We start from the raw sequence: 22,031 nt of genomic DNA on the forward strand, positions 1-22,031 counted from the left end.
CTAACAGCTCACAGGTCCCCCTTCACTGAGGAATAGCCCTTGGTCAATAGCCCTTTGTCAATGAGAGCCACCTCACCTGGAAGGTTACTCTCTGTCACCCCTACGCAGCAGGGAAAGTACAAAGAGTTGGACCCTTGCCTCAAAATGGCACCATGGGGTGCAGTTTATGATTTTTTTGTTTTTTAATTTCAGCTTTTCTTTCGTGAGGAAAAGATGTATCTCTTACAGACAACATCAGAGTTTTCTCCAGGGAGTTTCTCTTGGAAAACCCAGATTTCTAAGACCAATCTTCTTTCTTCCAACTCTCAAGGAAAAACTAGTAAATGAATTTCAACTTCAGAAGCTAGATTTTAATATCCTCAGAAATTGAGAATCTTTGGGGAGAGACAAAGGGATGATGCCCACAATGTTCTTTGAAAAGTGTCAAATGGCTGTCAGTGTGGACAAGAAGTACCTCCAGCTCGGGCTTCCCGTATGCAAACACATGATTTCCGTTGATGCTAACTAAGTACTATAATCTATTGACCTAGGGAAGCCTCCCTAATGTGACGCCATATAAACTGCTGTAGTTTACATATATAAACTGTACACTTACCATGGAATTAGAAGAGACCAGGAGAAATGGTGGGTGTGGCTTTATAACTAGTGTATGTGGATTGGGGTTTGAATTCATTTCTTAATTTTTAAAGGTCTAATACTCTAAAATCTACTCAGTGATTATCCCCTCCCCCCCAATTTTTGAAATCTTTTCTCCTGAATTCATTTTTAGGAATTGAAGACACTGTATTTAAAAAAGTATGACTTGTCTATTGGATGAGTCTGAAAGAAGCAGGATTGGAGCCTCCATCCTGAGAAAAGCAGTTACAAATAATAGTTATATGCATATTTCCTGCAAATCAACAATTCCATGGTTCTCATAACTCTTACAAGTTTTACGTTTCCTAGAACTTATAATCAAATGTGAGGTTTTCTTCCCCCTTATAAATAGATCCACTAGCATGCCTTCTCTTGATCATTTAACTCCAGTTGACGAACTCAGCGTTCCTTATTGCCTATCCCAGCTCACCTCTCCATCCATTTATTCCCCTTAATTCTCTGTTTGGGAAGAGTGACTGGCTGTCCTTGTTTGCTTGAAACAAATCAGAGACTCTCAGCATGAAAACTAGGAAAGTCTAGGCAAACCAGGACTAATTGTCACCCTTTTCTTTGGTGTGTCTTCCTTTATTCCACTTCAGCCAACCACTCTGTTTTCCTCCCCTAGAACTTGAACTTTCCCAGTGTGTCCTTGAAACTTTATTCTCCTCATTCCCCTCCTTACCTGCCTTTCACTTCATTCAAAATCATATGCAAACTTATATAAGGAGCGTTCTTAACTCTCAGTCAAGTCCTTGAACATTTCTGTATCTATTCTAGTCCATTGGCTTCCATGTCCCATCCAAAGAATTTTTCACCCATCCATAAAAAAAATGACACAACTTAGGCCAGTGGAGTCAGGTTTTCATAAAACTAAGTTTATTTAGTTTTAGGACCGCTCTTAACTCTCTGGTTATGTCCTTCGTACACTTTTGTTACTAAAATGCCTTTTGAGTCTAGGCTTTGGAATTGGGCTGTCTGGGTAAAAACCTAAAAAAATAAAAAATAAAAAAATTTGAGCCCGTCATGTGACCTCTCCAAGCCTCAGTTTGCTTGTCTGTAAAATAAACCTATAATTGTACCTACCTATACAGTCGTATCTGTATCTTACAAATACGGTAACACATGTAAGGCACTTAATCAACCTCTAGGCACATAGTAACTATTAATACATGAGAGCACAGTTGTGCTATGGTTACCGCCACTATAACAATTGCCAGGTTTATTACCATCATTATTTTAACATTCTTACTTTGCAAAAGAAGCCAACCCTCTGTTAGTCCCTAGAAGTTATCTTTGAAATATTCTGGTCTATAAAATCCCAAAGCCTGTGAGTCACAGCTCTAGATGATGATGTGTCATTTATTTCTAATTGCCTGACAAAAGGTCTTTTACAGAATTTTGCTACCTACAATTCCAACTGGATTATCTATCCCTTATGAGGTTATTGAGGGCTGTGCTTCTCCAACATTAATGTGCATGCAAATCTCATAGGGATTTTATTAAAGTACAGTTTCTGATTCCGTAGGTGTGGGATGGGGCCTGAGATTCTGTATTTCTGATAAACTGCAAGGTGATGCTTGCACTACTGTTCCAAGGAAGCCCCTTTGAGTGGCAAAAATTTAGAACACTTACTTCCTTGATGTATGTATTCCTCTGTACTTTAGCATGCTTTGTGGACGCTTTTTTAACTCATTCTCTCACTGTTAGAATTTACCCTGTCTCCAATTTAATTAGTTTTGAAAAATGTAATTCCTTTTGTTTTATGATTAGTCTTGTCACTTGTCAGTTTTACGTGGTGTGGTTGGAGTAAGTGCACAATAAAATGAATGTTCCTCTTGCAACTGTTTTCCAAGAATAACAATTTAGATACATATGCAAAAAGATTAAAATAACCAGACTCCCCTCACTTGGAGAATGTTAAACTCTGTTGGATAGGCTTGAATGCCCTCATAACTGTTGCTCTGAGTGAAAACATCGACTCAAGTGATCTGGCTGACCTTCTCTACATTGAATTTGGGAAAAGATTTGAATATAGGACCCAGCTCACTATTGGAATGAGAGATCTTGGGAGCAGACTGTCAAAGCAGCTGGTAAGTTATTCAGGAAAAGCAGGTGAGTATAAATTTTTTATTGGTTTCATATATAGGTTTAATATTTATGCTTATAAATTTGAACTATGTTCATTGATTTGGGAATGAAGAAAGGCTTTTCTGAATTAGTGGACAGCCTAAATAAGAGGGTGTTTTGAAAGAAATGTAGTAGAGTAGAGATATGTCAAAGTATGTCTATGTGCTCGGCCAAAAAAGGAAAGAAAAAAGGAAGAAAGCAAATAGCATGCATAATCCTGCTCAAGTTATAGTCAAGGAATGTAAACACCAAAGAAAGTCTGAGACGTGAGAGAGTCAATGAGCGGCTTTCTCAGCCAGCCGGTTTTCATATCCCCTGTGGACCCTAAGTGTCACAGCTCACCACATGGAGGATAATTCTAGTGTCTAAGACAGGTGTGTCCAAACTTTTTTCAACGTTTTTCACCAAGGGCCTTATGCGGTAAAAAACACAAACAGCCGGGCCACTCACTCAAGGTGAAGTACGTATTGCCTCACCTGGTTTATTTAAGTAAACTAAATATATTTTTGGAATTTGCTGCGGGCCAATTAACAGTGGATGGCAGACCGCAATTGGCTCACGGGGTGCAGTTTTGACACCCCTGGTCTAAGATGTGTATTTTTCCTGCAACATGGCCTGTAAATGAGAGCCAGTTACTTTTAGGGTTCAACTAGAAAAGAAGCAATCTGCTCCAATGCTGAAGAAAAAGTAGTGACATAATGATAGACGTACTATGTGGTACTTTGAGCAATCAAAGATTTTTGAAGACAGTCTTGACCAAGATTTTTGCCTTATGATCTATTTTTAGAACCTAATGTCTACATGAGATGCATCTTAATCATATTTCTTTCAGAAATGGACAGGAATTCAAACTAGAGTGGTGAAGTGTTACCAAGATATGTGGTACTACTTTCACCTTAATAAATGGCTAATAATTTGTAATTTACTTATAATTTATAAAATCTATAATCAGCACATCAGGACACTTTCCAAAGAAGTGCTAGCTCCTGCTGTTTTATACCTATAGAATTTGTATACAGATAAATGTTTAAACACGGTTGGTTCAGTATAGTAATTATGTAAAAACAATTACTTAAAGAATATGGGAGTTTCGTTGGAATTCCTTTCTACATGGAAATACAGTGTCTGTTTTTAAAAATGTATGTTTTTCTGTCTACTACTTTTTGAAATCTGCATTGGTAATTCATAGAGAGAGGAAGTTATTCCTCAAAACAAGCATGTTAGTTTTTAGGTATCACAAATGCAACTCTACAAGAAAATCTTAATTTTAGACAGATTAATTATAATGTTAATAGTAAAAAATTTGACGTTGTAGGATTTTGGTGATCCAAAGAAAATTTATATCTAGTATGAAATCAGAGAATCTATTTTGTTGTTGTTACTTAGTTTTATATGTTTCAAGTGTTATTGGTTTTTCTGAGATTTTTAGAAAAATATTTCTAATGTCAGAAAAGCAACATTATATAATAAAAGACAAAGAGGGGAAATCACTAAGTGGTTGTAACAAAAGATCTTCATTTTTCATCACACTAGAATTTTGATGGGAAACACCTCAACACAAAGATTGATTCTCCCCCATCAAGGCAAAACATGGCATTTACTATAAACAGAATTTTCCTAAAATAAATCTTGTGGGTTAATTATAAAAATGAAACAGAATATGTCAGTTATTCAGGGGATGACTGACTAGGTCCAGGATGACATTCACTCACATTTTTAAATATAGAATGTGATTTTGGGGGGCCAAGGTATAAAGAAGAATATTTTCATGACCCCACCCTCTATAGCAAATGCTTCTGAAATGTTGAACATGTAATTGGTATTTTTGAAATCCCATCACACACAAACTGCTCTGGAAGTGTTTACCATTGGACTTAGTTCTCAGCAGTGTGACACCGGGCACCATCTGAATCTTCTAGCATACAAAGAGTTCACAAGACAGGAAACAGAGAAAACAGTATGCATTCACTTTATTGAATGAAATATTGGAGGCAGAATTGTATAGGGTGATCACCAACACCATGGTCAATGCTGGGATGTTGTGGGAACGGAAAATCATATTAATAGTATGTAGTGAGCTGGCCATGGCTAAACTGATACCATTTTGAGAACATAAAAAACATCTTTGAGTTGATTCTCAATTCCTCATATGCTAGAGAATGCAGATCATAGAAGGAAAGATGGAAGCTAAAGAGCATCTCATGCATTCTCTCTAGAGCATCATGACTTTGATGGTAAACAGGCTTCTGAAACTGATCAAAGTCTGAATCACCCTGGTGAGCTTGTATGTGTGATTGGGATGCAATACCACCAAATATAATGTATTTCCTATCTTCACCCAAGATCAGTGTTGCTGAAAGGACGTGCTGCTGTTTATTCTGCAAGTGCATTGGAGAAGATGGCACAATGGGAGATCATGGACCACCAGGGAAAAAGGTGATTTTAAGATTTATGGCTCACTTAATTTGAATGTAGTATGTCTTTCAGACATGAGTTTAGGTAGAAATAAAGGGTGATTTTTAACTGCCCGGTGAAGCCTCTGAGGTAACAATTTATTACACTTGTCCTCTTATAAGACAAATTAGATCGTCATGGCTTTTCCTTGGCATTCTAAATTGGAGACTTTCTAAAAACTTTTGATACAAGTCTCAGGAGAAACAACTGCCAAGATCCTTCATTATCCAGTGTTCTCGCAGAGATGACAATGAAGCAGAAAATCATTTGTCATCTCGCATGTTAAATAATGAAAACCTCCTGAATACCAAAGTCATTTTAATTTTCATTTTTAATGACTGTGGAGTCATTTAAATCAAGTAGGGAATATTTTGTGTTGTCTGCTGAAAATCAAGCTAGATCAGATTACCCTATGATATGCAGCAAAAGATGTTAAGATGTTCCATTCAGCGTTAGCCAGACTAAAATGTTATCATAGATGTATAGGCAAAAACAGACCTATTATGAAAACAGGACAAAAAACAGATTCAGATATTTCCTTTGGTTAAAAGGAAGTTTATGCATCCTGATGTAAAAATATGATTTGGGGCTTTAGAAAATATTCAAATATGTGCAAACATACTGTATGGAAAAACACACTAAATGTTCAAATCTGTACAAACATACTAATAGTAATTTGAGTGCTGTTTACAGGTGCGTTTGATTTTTGAATAATGTATAGATAGCACTGTAACTCCCAAGTTACCATGACTCTGTCTCTGAAGAACATTTTTGGACTAATGATTTCCTGAATGCTTCTACTTCATGTAAAAAGAGTGGTAGAATTTTTTTAAAAAACAGGGCGCAGAAAGAATGGAAAGAAATGCAGGTGGCCTCTTTTTCTATGATTCCTATAGAAAAATTTTTTTAATGAAAAGATAATTCTAGTCTGTCAGGGGCAAATACAGCTGTGTTAATTTGAACATTTGTCTGGAAAAACTCCAGCACTGTGTATAACCCAGAGAAACTTACGGACAGCGTTACAGTTCACATACCCACACACCCTCGAGTTATCTGGAAATATTTCTCAAAATTCCACTTATTTATTTATTTTTAAATGAAGGAATATAAAACTCACAGACACAGACAATAGTTTAGTGGTTACCAGAGGGGAAGGGGGAAAAGGGGTGGTCGATGAGGGCAAAAGGGATAAAATCTATGGTGATGGAAGGAGAACTGACTCTGGGTGGGAACACACCATGTGAGATAGAGATGATGTATTACAGAATTGCACACCTGAAACCTATGTAACTTTGCTATAACAATTGTCACCCCAATAAACTTTAATTTTAAAAAATCCATTTATTTTTATATGTATAAATGCAATGTAGGTTGTGGCAGAGAACTGATTTTTTTCAAACTCTTCCTTTTCTCAATAAAGTAAAACTGTAAAGTTGCATGATGTTGCTTGAGTACCTCTGGTTTTGGGGCTGTGGAGTGCTAATGTACTCTTCCTTTCCTTACTTCCAGGGACCCACAGGTCTTAAAGGCAATACAGGCTATCGGGGAGAGGAAGGCATTGATGTAAGTCAAGGTTTTTTTCGCTTCATTTATTCCTAATAACGTATCTACAATATGAAATCATTTGTGTCAATTCAGAGACACAAGAAAAGTCAAGATTCTAAGGGTTTATGTGCAAAACCAGAGGTCTTTCCTGTTCCTCATTAGCCTTTGCTTCTAGTGATTATTAGTGGTCTATTAACCTACTGTCTCCTCTTTTACCATCCACCAACATTGCACAATGAACTCTAGGCAAAAGGTGTCTTCTTCACCAAAAGAGTCAAGCCACTACCATTTCGCCCTATCTGATTCACTTTGCACAGGTAAACCAACTCACCACATTGTTTATCAAGGATCTTACTCTTGATTGCATCCATCCATCTATCCATCCATCTATCCTGCCTTCCTTGCTTCCCTCTTTCCCTCTCTCTCCCCCTCCCTCCCCCCTTCCTTCCATCAATACATCCATTCATTTAACAATTATATATTAAACATCTTAACATTTACCACATTATTTTATCAAAGACCTCACTCACAAATGTATTCAACCATTCATTTATTCATTTAACAAATATATATTCAGGCATCTTACCATGTGCTAGACACATGCCAGGCCCTAGAAATAAAAATAAATAAAAGAAAAAATATCTATCTCACATAACTTCCAAGTCTCTATCTCACATAACTTCCAAACTAGTAGAAAGACAAATGAGACAACAGTGGTTCCAGCTGTTATACACAAGGCCTGTGCTAGAGGTATAATAGGATGCAGTATGACAGTGTAGCAGAATAAATAACCTCAAGTAACAGCCATGGTGACAGTTAGGACTTGGAAGAGGAAACCTGCAAATAAGGGTTAATGCTTAGACAAACATCTGATGGAGAAATAGAAATTTCTCCAGGCAAAGTTTGTGGGGAAGAACATTGTACCACAGAAAGAACAGTGTATTCAAGGGCATATAAGTCGGAGAATTGTGTGTCTGCAGAATGGCACATGGCCAACATGACTGGAAACTAGGACCCAGAGGAGGGTTATATATATGGCAAGCAAGACCCAGATTATTGGGAATATTGACTATCCTGCAGAAGATTTGGATGGTGTCTTACAATTGATGGGTAGTTATTGAATGATGTTTTGTATAGGAGTAAAAATTATGGCGGTATGGGTTTAGAAAGCATGCCAAGGTAGCATTATGGATGATAAGGCAGGAATTATGGGTGGAAGTCTTGCAGTAGTAGGTGCAAGACAAAGAGGTCCTAATTTTAGTTTGGGGCAGTGTAAATGCAGGTTGAATAGATATAACTTGGTGACAACTTGGGGAGAGAAACAGAGGATGGCATCTTTGTTTTCAGCTCACAAGACATACAGTCTGGCGGGGTTACCAAGATAAGGACTGCAGGAGCAGTATTTTGTTTAAGAAAGAGAGAGATGGATTTTGGTCTAGAAATCATGCCTCTTGCTTAGATCGTACCTGGAGCATCCTTCTCTGTCTCACTAATTTTTCCTTATCTGTTCCTGGAATATCTCCTGAAATCTTGAGAATACATCTTAGCTGCCAGTTGTTTGTATGTCTCTTTTATTTAGATGCTACCCCGCCCATGACAGTGTCCATGTAGGATCTGAAGCAAAGCACAGTTGTCAATAGAGTAGTTCTGATTTATTTCCATTCTTAGTTTCTTTAAGCACGATTTCTGGATTGTAAACCATGAGAAGCCACGCATTTTTTCCCAACATAACAATTGTCAAATGTCCACGACAGATTCCAGATTACAATAGAAAAACTTCATTTGGGTATGTGGTCTTTCTCAGGGAGAAAGAGGAACCAATGGACGAGTGGGAGACCAAGGTATTAAGGGATGCGATGGCGCCAAAGGTCCTAAGGTAAGGGTCTCATAAGACATTGTGAAGTCTTCCCAACTTATTCCATTTTCTTACACTAACTAACCACTACTGTCCTTTCTATTTTCAGGGAAACAGGGGACTAAATGGCCAGGAGGTATGGTACCAAACATAACCATTTATCCCCCCATCTGCTTTCTAGAACTATTTTTATTTTTGAGATTATTGACCAGGAGATTATATAAATGAAGTTTCTGTTGACCTTCCTTTTTTTATTGTTAAGAATTTCATTTCGTTGATTTCTGTCTTTTATTGCAGGCAATGTATATTATTTATTGAAAATTTCTATTACTCAGTAATCTTTGATACTGCCCAGGGCCAGCCTAATAAAGAGGCTGTATATGGAGCCTAAAATTAGACTTTTTGTTTGATGTCTGACTTCTTTCCACATAAATGTAATGCACTCTATTCTGATCACATCTGTCTTTTAGGGAGAAGTTGGAGAAAGCGGAATTGATGGATTAAATGGAGTACAGGTAGAGCTTTCTCTTTGTGTCATAAAGACATTTGTGAGCTATTTCTCATTAAGAAAATGGGAATTTGAGTTTATTCTTCTGTTTCTTAGGGCGACAGTGGTCTTCCTGGAGGAAAAGGAGAAAAGGGTGATAGAGGATCCCAGGTAGGGATTTAATAAGTAGACAACATGAAAACTGTACTGGGAATTAAAGATGTGATTAACAGAGTAGAAGAGCTACCCTAGGTGTTTAGTGCCACAAAATTGCTTTGTGACAAGCAGTCATGAAACCTCAATCACATGCAACAATAAACTTGTATTTCTTATGTGCCTGAGAGGTTCAGCTGATCTAGGCTGAGCCTGGCTAATCTTAGCTCATGTGTCTATAGTTTGGCTGGAGGCTTTGTTCCTTATGTCTCTAATTCTTCTCCTGGGACCAGACAGTTCCCTGGCCATGTTGGCTATAACCTTTTCATGGCCATGGCAGAAATACATGAGAGGAAGTAGAAACACACAAGGTCTCTCAAGACCTCTTGAGGCCTGGGCTTAGAATTCTCACAGTGACATTTCCATTTCCTTCTGTTGGCCAGATCAAGTCACAGCCAAACTCAGGGGTAGAGAATCTTAGCCCACCACAGTTGGTAGGCACTACAGAGTTACATGGTAAAGAGCATGGATACAGAGAGGAGTGAAGAATTGGGGTCCATAATGAAAAGCAGCTACCACACTAAGAACAGTCAGAGTGTGTTGACAAGTGTGTGTGGTAGGGTAGCACATTGAAGGTGTATGGCACTCATGCCCATCTAGAACAAATACCAATGTCAGCCATACTTCCATCATCTACTTTATCTGTCTTTGGAATGTGAACAGGTGAGTCAGAAACCCACTTTCTCTAGCTGATGCAGCCAACTTGGGGGAAAATGGATAATTTCTCTGAATCTCAACTGCCTCATTAAAAGAAAGACAATAAACAACACCTGGTTTATAAAGTAGTTGTAAAAACTAAGCAAGATGATAAATATGTCTGGAACACAGAGTTCACCGCTGTGGCAAACGATTGAGGTCGCTCTTAAATTATTCACATGATGCCGGAAACTATTTTTTAGTTGTTCCTCCTTCCAGTTTAAAAATAACTTTAGAGAAAAATATTTAATTATTCAAATCAGGGAGAAAATAAGCTCTTTGTTTTTATTAATGCTATTAAAAGTTCTTGTCTTCTCTTTCTTTGATTTTTATTAATTTTAGGGAAGCCCAGGAAAGAAAGGGATTTTTGGTGACCGTGGAGAAAAAGGGCCGCGAGGAGACCCTGTAAGTGCTGGGGCTACACGGGCTGTGAACTAACATCAGGGTCCGGTTCCCATCAGCACGTCTGATAGGGAGAGACACCCTTACCTTATGGTATTACAATAGCAACACTGAGTTTAAATCATCATGGGCACAATTGTAAAATTTGAAAAGTAGATCCCTTGTGCTGGATCCTCGAGATATGCGGGATGAATATGGACAATAAGAAGCCCTTGCACATCATTTGTCCCTGAGAATACACATTCACAATTGTCCTCATGCTTCATAGCTGTGAAGGAATTTCACCCCGTCTAGTTCATTATCTTCCTCTGACTATCTCAAAATACGGACAAAATAGAAGAAACAAAGCCATCTCTTTTTTTCCTATTCTCCAAGAGAACATTCACTTTATTTCCACATAGGTGCTTGCTCTCACAGGGACACAACTCAGTTGAGTCGGCATCACCACACCAAAAGAAGGCATGACCCACACCAACATAGGGAATATACCAAGTCCAATGGAACATGAGTACTATAGGGCTTTCCTCACCATGCTCATATGTGAGGAAATCTCTAAAGCCTTAATGAATTAGGATTTAGGTTTGTTTTTTAAGTGGTTAAACTTTTTTATTGCTATGTAATTGACAGCACCTTGTATAAGTTTAAAGTATACAAGCTGTTGGTTTCATACACGTATACGGCCATATGATGACCACCAGAGCGTCAGCTATGTCCTCTGTCATGGCGCATAAGTATCATTTCTGTGATGAGAATATTTAAGATCGAGTCTCTTAGCTATTTTGCAGTATATAATACAGTAGTATTGTCTATAATTACTATGCTGTGCATTACATCTCCAGAACTTATTTTTGAACTGTAGCATACATCAGAAAAGTATACAAATTATAAATATACAACTTGATGAATGTAAATGCACTTGTGCGCTCACTACCCTGGTAAAGAAATAGAGAAGGGCAATCCAGAAACTCCTCTCTTATCCATTCCAATCACTACCAGCCCTCTCTAAGTTAATCACTATCCTAGGACCATTAGTTTCACTGTTCTTGAACTTTAAGTAAGTGAATCATTTATAATACACTCTTCTGTTTCTGGCTTCTTTTGCTCAATTTTGTTTCTGAGACTCATTTTTTTGTTGTGGAGGATAAAAGTTCATTCAATCTCTGCTGTATAGTATCCCATTGTGTAAATATACCGTGGTTTATTTATCCATTCTGCTGTTGGTAGATATTTGGGTTGTTTCTGGGTTTTGCTGTTATAAATAGCGCTGCTAGGAACATTCTCATTTGTGTCTTTGGGTGCTCTTTTGCACACATTTCTATTGGGTCTATACTTTAGAAGTAGAATGTCTGGATGATAACTTGTACACTTCTATTCAGCTTAAGTCTTTACAGCCAAATAGTTTGCAAAAAGTTTGTACTAACTTACATTCTCACCAGCAATATACCAGAATAGTGTACTATCCCAGCAGAATGGCTAAAATTTATAAAAACTGATAATACCAAGTGCTGATAAGGAGTTGGGGCAACCGAAAATCTCACAGGACTTTGTCTTTAATAACTCCTCCTCTGTGGGTTGATAACAGAAAGAATCTGGTACAATATGAATTGACAAATGAAAATGTTAGATATACACTGATGATAACTCTAAAAAGCAGAAGAATTTGCACTTGAAGACAACATTGTTTTCTAAGTGACATCTGAAAATAGTCTGGCGACCTGAGCGTTTTCAAATAGCTTCAAACTATCTGATTAAAAAAAAAAAAACTATCCACAAATAAGGATAATTAAAAAATAATAGTTCAAATACAGAGACATTTCACTTTTCTATATATGATGGCTAAAAATCCACTTGGTATTGCTGTAAAATTGCCACTTTGATCAGAATTTCCCCTAATTGCCTGCTAACTTGTCTGTATGTAACACCTTTGAAGAATCGGAATAGTATAACATAATTGTTGTTTAAAAAGAAATGTTCTGTGACTTCAGGATGGCTGAAAATTCAGCCCACTAGAGCTCTGTGGTGTGCTGTTTGTTGGTATGCTAACTTTAAAATGGTTTTACAATGCATAATAATTCTTCCCAGCCACTTGAGAATATACCTCTCAAATTGAAGACAACTCTACTTTTTTACGTAGGTTTTTTTCCTATTTCAGGAAAAATTTGGTACAGCAAGATTAATAGAACACAAATGTGATCTTATTATTCATAGGAATGCGTGCAAATGGCACGAATTCATGTAAATCGATGCTTATTCAGAGAGAACTTTCAATCACATGAAAGCTATTTTGGCTCTTTGGAATTCCTCATTTTGATCTAAATATTTTTTAAAAAAATCTTGTATAATTTGAGGGGAAATGGAGTAGACTATTTGTCTGAGCTACAGAGTTCATCATTCTAGAACATATTATTAGAAGCCCATGTTTAATCATAAATTTGCGTTAGATGATGCTCTTTTGTCTAGTTGCATAGAAATTGAAAGACTAGACCAAATCATATTCAGATTGACAACTGGTACACGTGCAAATTGGGATGTTCTATTCTGTAGAGTGTGCTGGGATACAATTTTTTTTAATGTAATCTCTTCCATCAAATAATTCAAAGTTGGACCATAATAACAAGTGTATACATCCAGCGGAATAAAATTTTGGACTTTACATCACCTTTCTCTTCTTTACACACCTTTCTCATCAAAATATAATTCTCTAATATTATAATTCAGGTATGCCCTGCTTGGAGAATTTAACAGACAAATATTTAAATTTAAGAGTAAAACAGAAAATGTAGAAAGTAATCTTTGGCTTCAATATATGGGAGAGAGAAATAATTTTTCATGTAAGTTTAATAATATCAGTTATGTGCCAACCGGGTGGCTCAGGTGGTTAGAGCACCATGCTCCTAACACCAAGGTTGCCGGTTCGATTCCCATATGGACCAGTGAGCTGCACCCTCTACAGTTAAGATTGTAAACAACAGATCTCCCTGAAGCTGGGCTGCCGTGGGCAGCCGGAGGTTGGTATGAGCTACAGTGAGTTGCTGTGAGTGGCCAACCGAAGACCGACTGCCTCAGCCAGGGGGCTCATAATACAAGCATGGGTCAGGGAGCTGTGTCCTATACAACTAGACTGGGAAACAACGGCTTGACCCAGAGTGGGGGTGGGGAAGGCCGAAGAAGGGGAAAAAAAATAATATCAGTTATAAAGTCAAGTCTAAGCCCATCTTTTTCACTCTGTTAGCCTATAAGCTCTGTAAGTTTAGAAACTAGTTGTTTAAAAAGCTTACTAAGTATCTGGAACAATGACATGTCCCTGCTGGTGATCACAAATTACCTATTGATTGATGAAGGCAATCTGGGCTGCTGTCAGCCAAGCAGCCCAGCAGCTGGCGCTCAGCAAGCCTGGATAATTGTTGTCCCCTCTCAATTTATTGGAACATTGACTGACTTGACTGGCTCCATTGATTGTCTCAGCATCATGACGACACTGCTCTGTTTGTGGTCCTAACTATCCAAGATAGAAAGCTTTCAGGTCTGCTTGCTAAGGATAATAGCCCACAATGTGTGCCTGTTTTCAATGGGTTCCTACTGGAACATTTGTATGAATATTGGGAAAAACTCAAGATTCCAGGATTTCCCCCAGAAAATTAGGGGAAAGCATTTGGGAGAAAAAGGCAGCCAGGCGTCTAAGAGGAGAAAGAGCGAATGGGTGGCAGACGCAGTCCTCAGCACTGTGTCCTTATGTTCTTGTGCTAGAACCTATTACAAACATTTGCCTTTTCCCAAGAGTAAGGAGAGAATAAAATCTACCAACCCTCAAGTAAAAAGCGGTACCTGCAGACCCAGGATAAGAGTTGTCATAAATGTCATGTCACCCTTGCTTTTTTTGGTTATGCCTTCTATGGAGAGCTCTAGATTACCCCACCACCACCACACACACACACACACACACACACACACACACACGCACATGCGTTGGGTCCTCAGTCCCTTCTGAAAATGCAAAGCACGGGAGGAAAAGAAAACACTTGTAAGCCATTTACATTCTTAACCTATTTCTGCTTTCAATTGGGTTGGACTTCTCTTGCCAACGTTTTTGGGGGTGACTAAATGTGTTTTACATAAGTCACATTTTCAAGAAGAAATGTTCTTTAAAATGAAAACCTATTTTTCTTTTTATTTTCTGTTTTTAGGGAGTTCTTGGACTTGACAATACCATCAAAGGATCCAAGGGCTTGAAAGGAGAACCTGGAAGACAAGTAATTATAGGGGCATTTGAACGTAAACTTGTAATGATGTGACAACAGAGGCTCAAGTTCTCAGTGATAGAATATGAAATGACTATGAAGAATTTGGAATCAGAATGGATAGACTTCATATAGAAAAACTATTTTTAGGTGCAAAAAGATCTTTTACTCCTCCTTTTCTGCTACTCTAATCTCAAGAAACATTCTCTTCTGAATTTGGGGTGACTTGCTTTCCTAAGCTGTACCCTTGAGGTCATCATTTGTGAATGCAAACATCTAAACTCTAACTTAAAATGTAGGGCTAGCTGATAGAAAGAACTAGCAAAAGAGCTGTTGGCCTTCCCAGGATCCAGAGGACACACACCCTAAAAGGATGTTATAGTATTTATAGTACATGAAAACCAAACAAAAACTAGATCTGGTAGGTCTATACAACCCATTCTCTCAAGGCAAGTCTTCTGGGATTAATCTCATAAAATTTCACACGTTACCATTTGATAATCTTATTTTCAGAATTTTGAAAGATTATCTGAAGAATGTGTGTCTCTGGATCTTCTTGATGAGGAAGTTCCCTTGGTGACCCCACCTGGAGTCACCAAGGGACAGGTCTGATATGATGGAAAGAACCTTACTTTGGGGACAAGCCTAGGTCCTGTCTCAGGCTCTGTCCCTTACCGTTTCTGTGGCCTTGGGCTACTTTCTGTAAACCTCGATTTTCTCATCTGCGAAACATGACAAATAGCCTACTTTTGAAGGTTATGATGGGAATTCACTGACTGACACCGCCACATCATAAACCTTCAGGAAATGTTACCTGTTTCTTTTATTAAGTGGTAAATGTAAGTCTCATTATAGACTCATAATTATTTCCTCCTTTCCTACCTTGGGAAGACGCATGAGTATTGTGAGATTTTATTTACATTAGGGTGTTAATCTACACAGGCTAGCCAAACAGAACAAGAAGTCCACAGGTAGAATTCCTAACCAGTACTAGCGATACTGGATACGTGGCATGCTTCACTTATCCACTCTGTGGCAATACAATGGGGATAGTTTGATTTAAATACTCAAACTTCAACCCCAAACACAAGATAGACAGTGGGAATGAACATGCCATTAGCATTTTATCCCATAGTTCCTTGTCACCCACGTAGAGATGTGATTTATGACCAGTAGATGCCACATTCCAAAGTACCCTCTAGTTGGTAGAACTCCGTGAAACAAATAAGCTGACACGGAAGAAGAGATGTATCAATGTTGTGTAATTACTGTCACATCTGTTTCATTTGACAGGGTAGAAGAGGCTGGCCAGGCCCCCCAGGAACACCAGGATCCAGAAGACAGACAGTAAGGAGACCCATTGTGATGAAAATGGCTGATTGTGGGGAGTGAGTGGGGTGGTTCTACTGGGGCTCAGTATCTGGGAGAAATTAACCTAGGATGTTCCTGAGAACACAGCTGGCACAGGACTTGGGAAAGCCCCTGAAATGGAGCTGAGGCTGGAAGGCGCTAGCTATGGGGGAAATTACCAATCGGCAGAAAGAGCTGGGCAGAGAGAACAAAAATGCTGCCAAATAGGGGAAGAACGGTCATAGTTTGGCCTACTCACGAAGCTAACTGAGGCTGCCAGTGAGGTGTTAAGCCCCAAACTCCATTCTTTCGCCAAATTTTATGGCGACGTACTTAGAAAAGTGAGTCCTGAGGTAAGTCCTCTCTCTGTTCTTACCTCTGTTTTTTCCACCTTGCAAAGGAGAGGAGTGTGTTTCAAGAAACAAAACTATTTTGTTGATGGAGTACAATAGCTGATTCTACGAACTTCTTAGAAAACACAATGCATGATAAATGCAATATATTAAACTAATTTTTATTTGTGCTCAATTAAAAAACATTTTACTGAGATATAATTGACATATAATATTAATTCTAGGTGTTCATCATAATGAATGGATATGTGTATGTGTTGTAAAATGATCACCACAATAAATCTAGTTAACATCCATCACCACATAGTTACAAATTTTTTTCTTGTGATTATGAGTTGTAAGATTTACTCTTTTAGCAACTGTTAAATATACAATACAATATTATTAACTATAGTCACCATGCTGTACATTACATCCCATGACTTATTTATTTTATACCTGGAAGTTTGTACCTTTTGAACCCCTTCACCTACCCTCCCCCACCCCACCTCTGGCAACCACCAATCTGTTCTCTGTGTCTATGATTCCCTTTTTTTTTTTTTAAGATTCAACATACAAGAGAGATCATATGGTATTTGCCTTTCTTTGACTTATCTCACTTAGTGTAACACCCTCAAGGGCCATCCACGTTATTGCAGATGGCAAGATTTACCTTTTTATGGCTGAAGAATATTCCACTGTGTATATATACCACATTTTTTTTATCCATTCATCCATCAGTGGACACTTAGGTTGCTTCCATATCTTGGCTGTTGCTGCAACAAACATGGCAGTGCATATATCTGTTTGAGTTAGTGTTTTTGTTTCCTCTGGATAAGTACCCAAAAGGAGAATTCCTAGATCATATGGTAGTTCTATGTTAAGGCATAAAAATATATATCTGAGAGTGAAATCTATGTAATTTTACTAACAATTGTCACCCCAATAAATAAAAAATAAATTAAAAAAAAACAAAACATTTGATTTTGTAAAACATATATGCATATGTTTTGTATACCTATGCATGCAAGAGACGTTTAAAAGGAAATATATCAAAAATATTAGCCATGCTTATCTCTTGACTATGAGATTGTTGTCATTTTAATTGTTTTTTCTGTGATGTTTTGATTGTTTTTCTATAAAAAGCATGTATTATTTTACAATCAGAAAAAAAATAAAAAGCATTTATTAAAAAAAAATATATATATATATATATATATCTGAGAGTGAAGTTAGTGCACTTGCTGAAGGAACCTTTCAGGGTCTTTTCTATTTGTTGTTAATTTTTCAATAAGTAATATTTTAAAGAATGATTCTGTTCTTGACTTCTTAGAAGAGCACAAATATTATAAAAGAAAATCTTTTTTATCCAACAAAAAGAGATAACTTTGATAAAATATACTTAAATGACAGCATTGGGTTTTACATTAGTCCTGTCTCTTCTTGTGCAACATTTTCTTTCCATTCTTTATTTAGTTATCTAACCTTCTCCAACTTCCTCTATTCCCCACCCCCAAAATACATGATATTTTTAAATTGAGCACAAATAAAAACTCGTTTAATATATTGCACTTATCATGCATTGTATTTTCTGAGCAGAAGTTCATAGAACCAGCTGTTATACTCCATCCAGAAAATGCTTTTGTATCTTGGAATACACTCCTTCTTTGCAAGGCAGAGAAAATGGAAATAAAAACAGAGATTATGTTTAAAATGTGCAGAGTTTAATTGCTGAGAAATCACTTTACTACTGCAGTTTTTAATGTGTCTAAAGATAAAGAAGTACATTTGCTATTTATTTCACCTTCTAACAGGGGATAGCCAACTTACAATACCACAGGAAAATATTTTGAACTTAAGGAATATCATCCAAGAAACCCTGGCATGGGAGATGTACTTTCATTATTTTATAGAGGCTCTAGTCTCTCTAGAGGCTAATACAGAATCACCATGTATTGTTTAAACCACACAACTGCTGAGAGATACCACCCCGTGTTGGGTTACAGATTCAGCAGAGTCATTCAGGAGTAAAAGTAGGACTTCCAGATAAAGATGGCAAAGTAAAGGGTTTTTTTTTTTATATACTATTCCCCGTTTGTGCAACTCACTAAAAACAAAAGAAATATAAAATAGATTAGCAGAGAATGACCACAACTTCAAGCCACACATAACAAATATTGGCCACCTATTTTAAAATCTGGATCCTAATGAGCTGACACATACCACCTCAGACCTCAAGCCAGCTTTTTCTAAAAGTAGCTGCCATAGTCCTAAAAAACTGGTGAACAAAGTCCAGGGACACTAGATTTTGAGAATATCAGGGAATATACCAATAGAAACACAGTTTAGCAGAGGAAGCAGAACTAATGAGAAGCTGAAGAATATTCCATTTTTAATATCTACAACTTAGCAAACTTAGGCCACAGAGGCTGCAAAGACAGGAGAAGAATTGGTGACTATTACAACACAGAGAAACTGTGACTTGTGGGGCTTTGGGTGAGTTCTCTGAGTCTCTTAAATGCCAAAAATTGAAGGGAGAGGTAGCCATAAGGTAAAAGAAATAACTCGTGATGTAACAGTGTTTGAAACAACATATCCATATTGAAGCTACTGACCCAAGTCCAGCTATACCCCATTCTAATTATTCAGTAAATAGGTCCTTATTCAAAGGTTATTAACAATCAAAAATGTTAATCTTCATTGTTAATCAGGTGATTACTAATCAAGAGCTATGCATAGAAATTTCAAGAAAAGAAGGGGAAAGCTACATGAGCACAGGGCTTTTATGAATGTTTACAGGGCAGGTAAACCCTCATTAGAAGAGGAACGACTTAAGAAAAAGGTAAAACAATTCTGGCAAACAGTTCTCCAAAATCTTAAAAAAACAAAATTAAGACGATATGACTGCTCTAAAAATCTTAAAAACTGACAAGACAATAGAAAAAAAGAAAGCTGGTAGTACTTGAGGAACAATGGAAAAGGAGGAAAGCAATGTAGAATGTAAAGTATATTAGAAGCAACAACAAAATGGAATAAATATCACTGAGAAATATAGTCAGGCATATGGTAATCAAGAAGTCACAAAAGCAATAATAGAGGTAGAATATTGACCATGAAAAGTCAACAAATGTACAGTTTGCATTACGGAGTCCTCCGTGCTCGTTATTTGCCTACATCTTAGAGTTTTTTAGTCAGTGGTATAGATTTTTCTTCTTTCTAGAAGGTTAATGACTTTAGTGTTATTACAAAATGATGCACACTGATTTTTAAATATTCAAATGCAGAAAATATGCAGAATGAAAATTTTAAAGTCATCTGACATCCTCCATCTAAAAATAACTATCATTAACATTTGGTAATCATGATTCCTGGCATCTTTTTTATGCATGTTTACAGATGGAGTTCTAAACAGTGGTGCTTCTGATTAAAAAGAGATCATGCTATTCTCAAATCAAAACATTATGTGTACTTTTATTTGAATTTAATAGAAAAAATAAAACTGAAAAATTGTAAATGTCAGGTTGTAGCATTTCTTGACAAAAATAAGTATGCACGCTGAAAAAAGAATGATTATGAAAAAATTAGGAGGTTAAGGTATGTTTGTAATACATATTTGAGCTTAAGTGATGTTTAGACACTGACTCTCTACCATGAAAGATGAGGACATAGTATATTGGCACTCACCCCACACCTTTCCAACTTTCCTATTTTCATAGGATTTTTAGATTGTCAAATGTATAACATTTATATTTTGTTCTGTAATCACAATTTCTATGATTCAGTCTTATTTCTACACTTAAAAGGGTTTAAATTAATATAAAATTTTAAAGAAAGGCTCATGGGGCTATATCGTCTGAGTTTTTGAAGGCTTGGTCATTTTGATTACTTATATGCTTAAAGGACAACTTGGGTGGGTGTAACAATCTCTTCCTCCAGGAAGATGTTCCTCATTTGACCAACTGGAAACTGTTGCTTTTATAGATGAGCACAGGGCTTTCTTCAAAACCCATATTTCTATCTTTCCCCTTTCATGTGGCACTTGTAAATAGAGGGTGCCAAAAAAACATGTGCACATATTTTAAGAAAGGAAAAAACTGTGTTACTATATACCGATAACAAAAGATGAATACAAGTCGTGTTTGACTTCTGCAATTACAGGAGGTGCTCAAAATGGTTACCATCAGCATCCAGACACTTCTGATTACAGCAAACAACTACTATTGACCAAAGTGTTAACATCTCTTAAAATGTGTATGCATTTTTTTGGCACCCCCGGTATTTGTAATATTTATATCCTCCCCTCCAAACCACATCAAGGACTCAGTGTGTTTGTACATGTATGTGTCATCTTTATGCTCCTATGGTTATCATCCAGTGTGCTTTGTGGGTAGTGGATCATGGTAGACATTTTTCTGAATGAAACTGAAGTGAACTGATTCCAAACAGATAAACCCTTGTGCTAAATGAGTAGAAAGAACTTCTTTTCCTCTCTCTGAGAGTAGAGAGGATTTGGACTTTCATCTCAAGCTGATTCATTGAGGTTTTAAAGAAATAGGCCTCCAACCATTTCCTTAGACACAGTCTGTTTCCTAGATAATAATAAATTTTGACTGAAATATAATTAGCAGAATTTAAAGTCTGCAGTATTGGCCTCTCACAGAATTTTGACCTGAATATCTCAAATAAATGTTGAACAAGAAAATGTTGTCTGATATTTGTTGAATTTTGAATTTTGCAAACCCTGGATGTCAATATTGCTATTATGTTACTGAGAGATCCTAAGTTAGACAATAAAATGTCTTTGCCTCTTTGCCCCTTGACTTCCAGATCTGTAATATGTTTATCTGGAATATACCCAGACTCTAATCTTACATATGCGAGTAGTAGGAAAAAATCTACCTAAACTGTTGCTGCCATTGTTTTGATTGGATATTTTATTAACATGCTGAATTAAATAACTTTTGAATGCTTGGGATGATTCTTTCATTTTTTTGACAGGTATTTGGCTTTGGGGGAGGGCGTGAGATAAAATTAGTTTGGCTACCTTTAGCTTCTGAAATTAATCTCTAATAAAGTTCATGAAATCGGTTCTCCCAGTTTTTCCTCTGGATTCCTGCCTTTTGGCCACTCTACTCCCGATTTCTGACTTACGTGGTAGTACTGTGGAAAAATGAAAAAAAATAAAACCAAATCAGTCAATTTTGGAACTTGTGTGAACAGCTCTAGAAACAGTTTACTGGAGGAGAAATTATTGACCACAGTCTATTCTCATGAGTATCTATAGATTTCAATTGTCTATGATTTTAATTATCTATTGCCTTAGGATAGAAGTTCAGAGTTGGCAATATTTTGCTTTCATGGTACAATAGATAATTAAATGTTTTAAACAACATGTGGGAACTTTTTTTTTTAATGTCAGTGCCTTAAGGTGACCAATAATAATTTAAATTAATTATTAAAAGCATTTTTTCTCAGTTAATGATATGCACCTTTTCCTCCTATTTTAGGCAGCTCATGGCCGAAGGGGACATACAGGCCCACAGGTACAAAGATTTTATGTTTCTGAAGTCCAAATAATAAATATTTTGTGTCCAATCAAAGAGGTAGAATAAAGACTAGAAAGTCTTTTCCAGGCCTAAAGTTCTTTTCTTTTTGATGATATTGGTCATGGCATAGAATGTTAGAAAACTTTTAGG

General features: G+C 36.9%; 1 protein-coding gene across 1 annotated transcript in view; it reads left to right on the forward strand.

The window, feature by feature from the left end:
• COL6A6 (collagen type VI alpha 6 chain) overlaps positions 1–22,031 on the forward strand; it is a 122,889-nt gene that overhangs the window by 57,859 nt on the left and 42,999 nt on the right. The window contains 11 exon segments of the mRNA XM_033131771.1: positions 2,572–2,726; positions 5,107–5,199; positions 6,727–6,780; positions 8,567–8,638; positions 8,727–8,753; positions 9,088–9,132; positions 9,222–9,275; positions 10,356–10,418; positions 14,600–14,665; positions 15,947–16,000; positions 21,843–21,878. Of these exon segments, the coding sequence (XP_032987662.1) occupies positions 2,572–2,726; positions 5,107–5,199; positions 6,727–6,780; positions 8,567–8,638; positions 8,727–8,753; positions 9,088–9,132; positions 9,222–9,275; positions 10,356–10,418; positions 14,600–14,665; positions 15,947–16,000; positions 21,843–21,878 (719 nt within the window).

This window comes from Rhinolophus ferrumequinum, chromosome 17, assembly GCF_004115265.2.
Source record: "Rhinolophus ferrumequinum isolate MPI-CBG mRhiFer1 chromosome 17, mRhiFer1_v1.p, whole genome shotgun sequence".
NCBI classification, from domain to species: Eukaryota; Metazoa; Chordata; class Mammalia; order Chiroptera; family Rhinolophidae; genus Rhinolophus; species Rhinolophus ferrumequinum.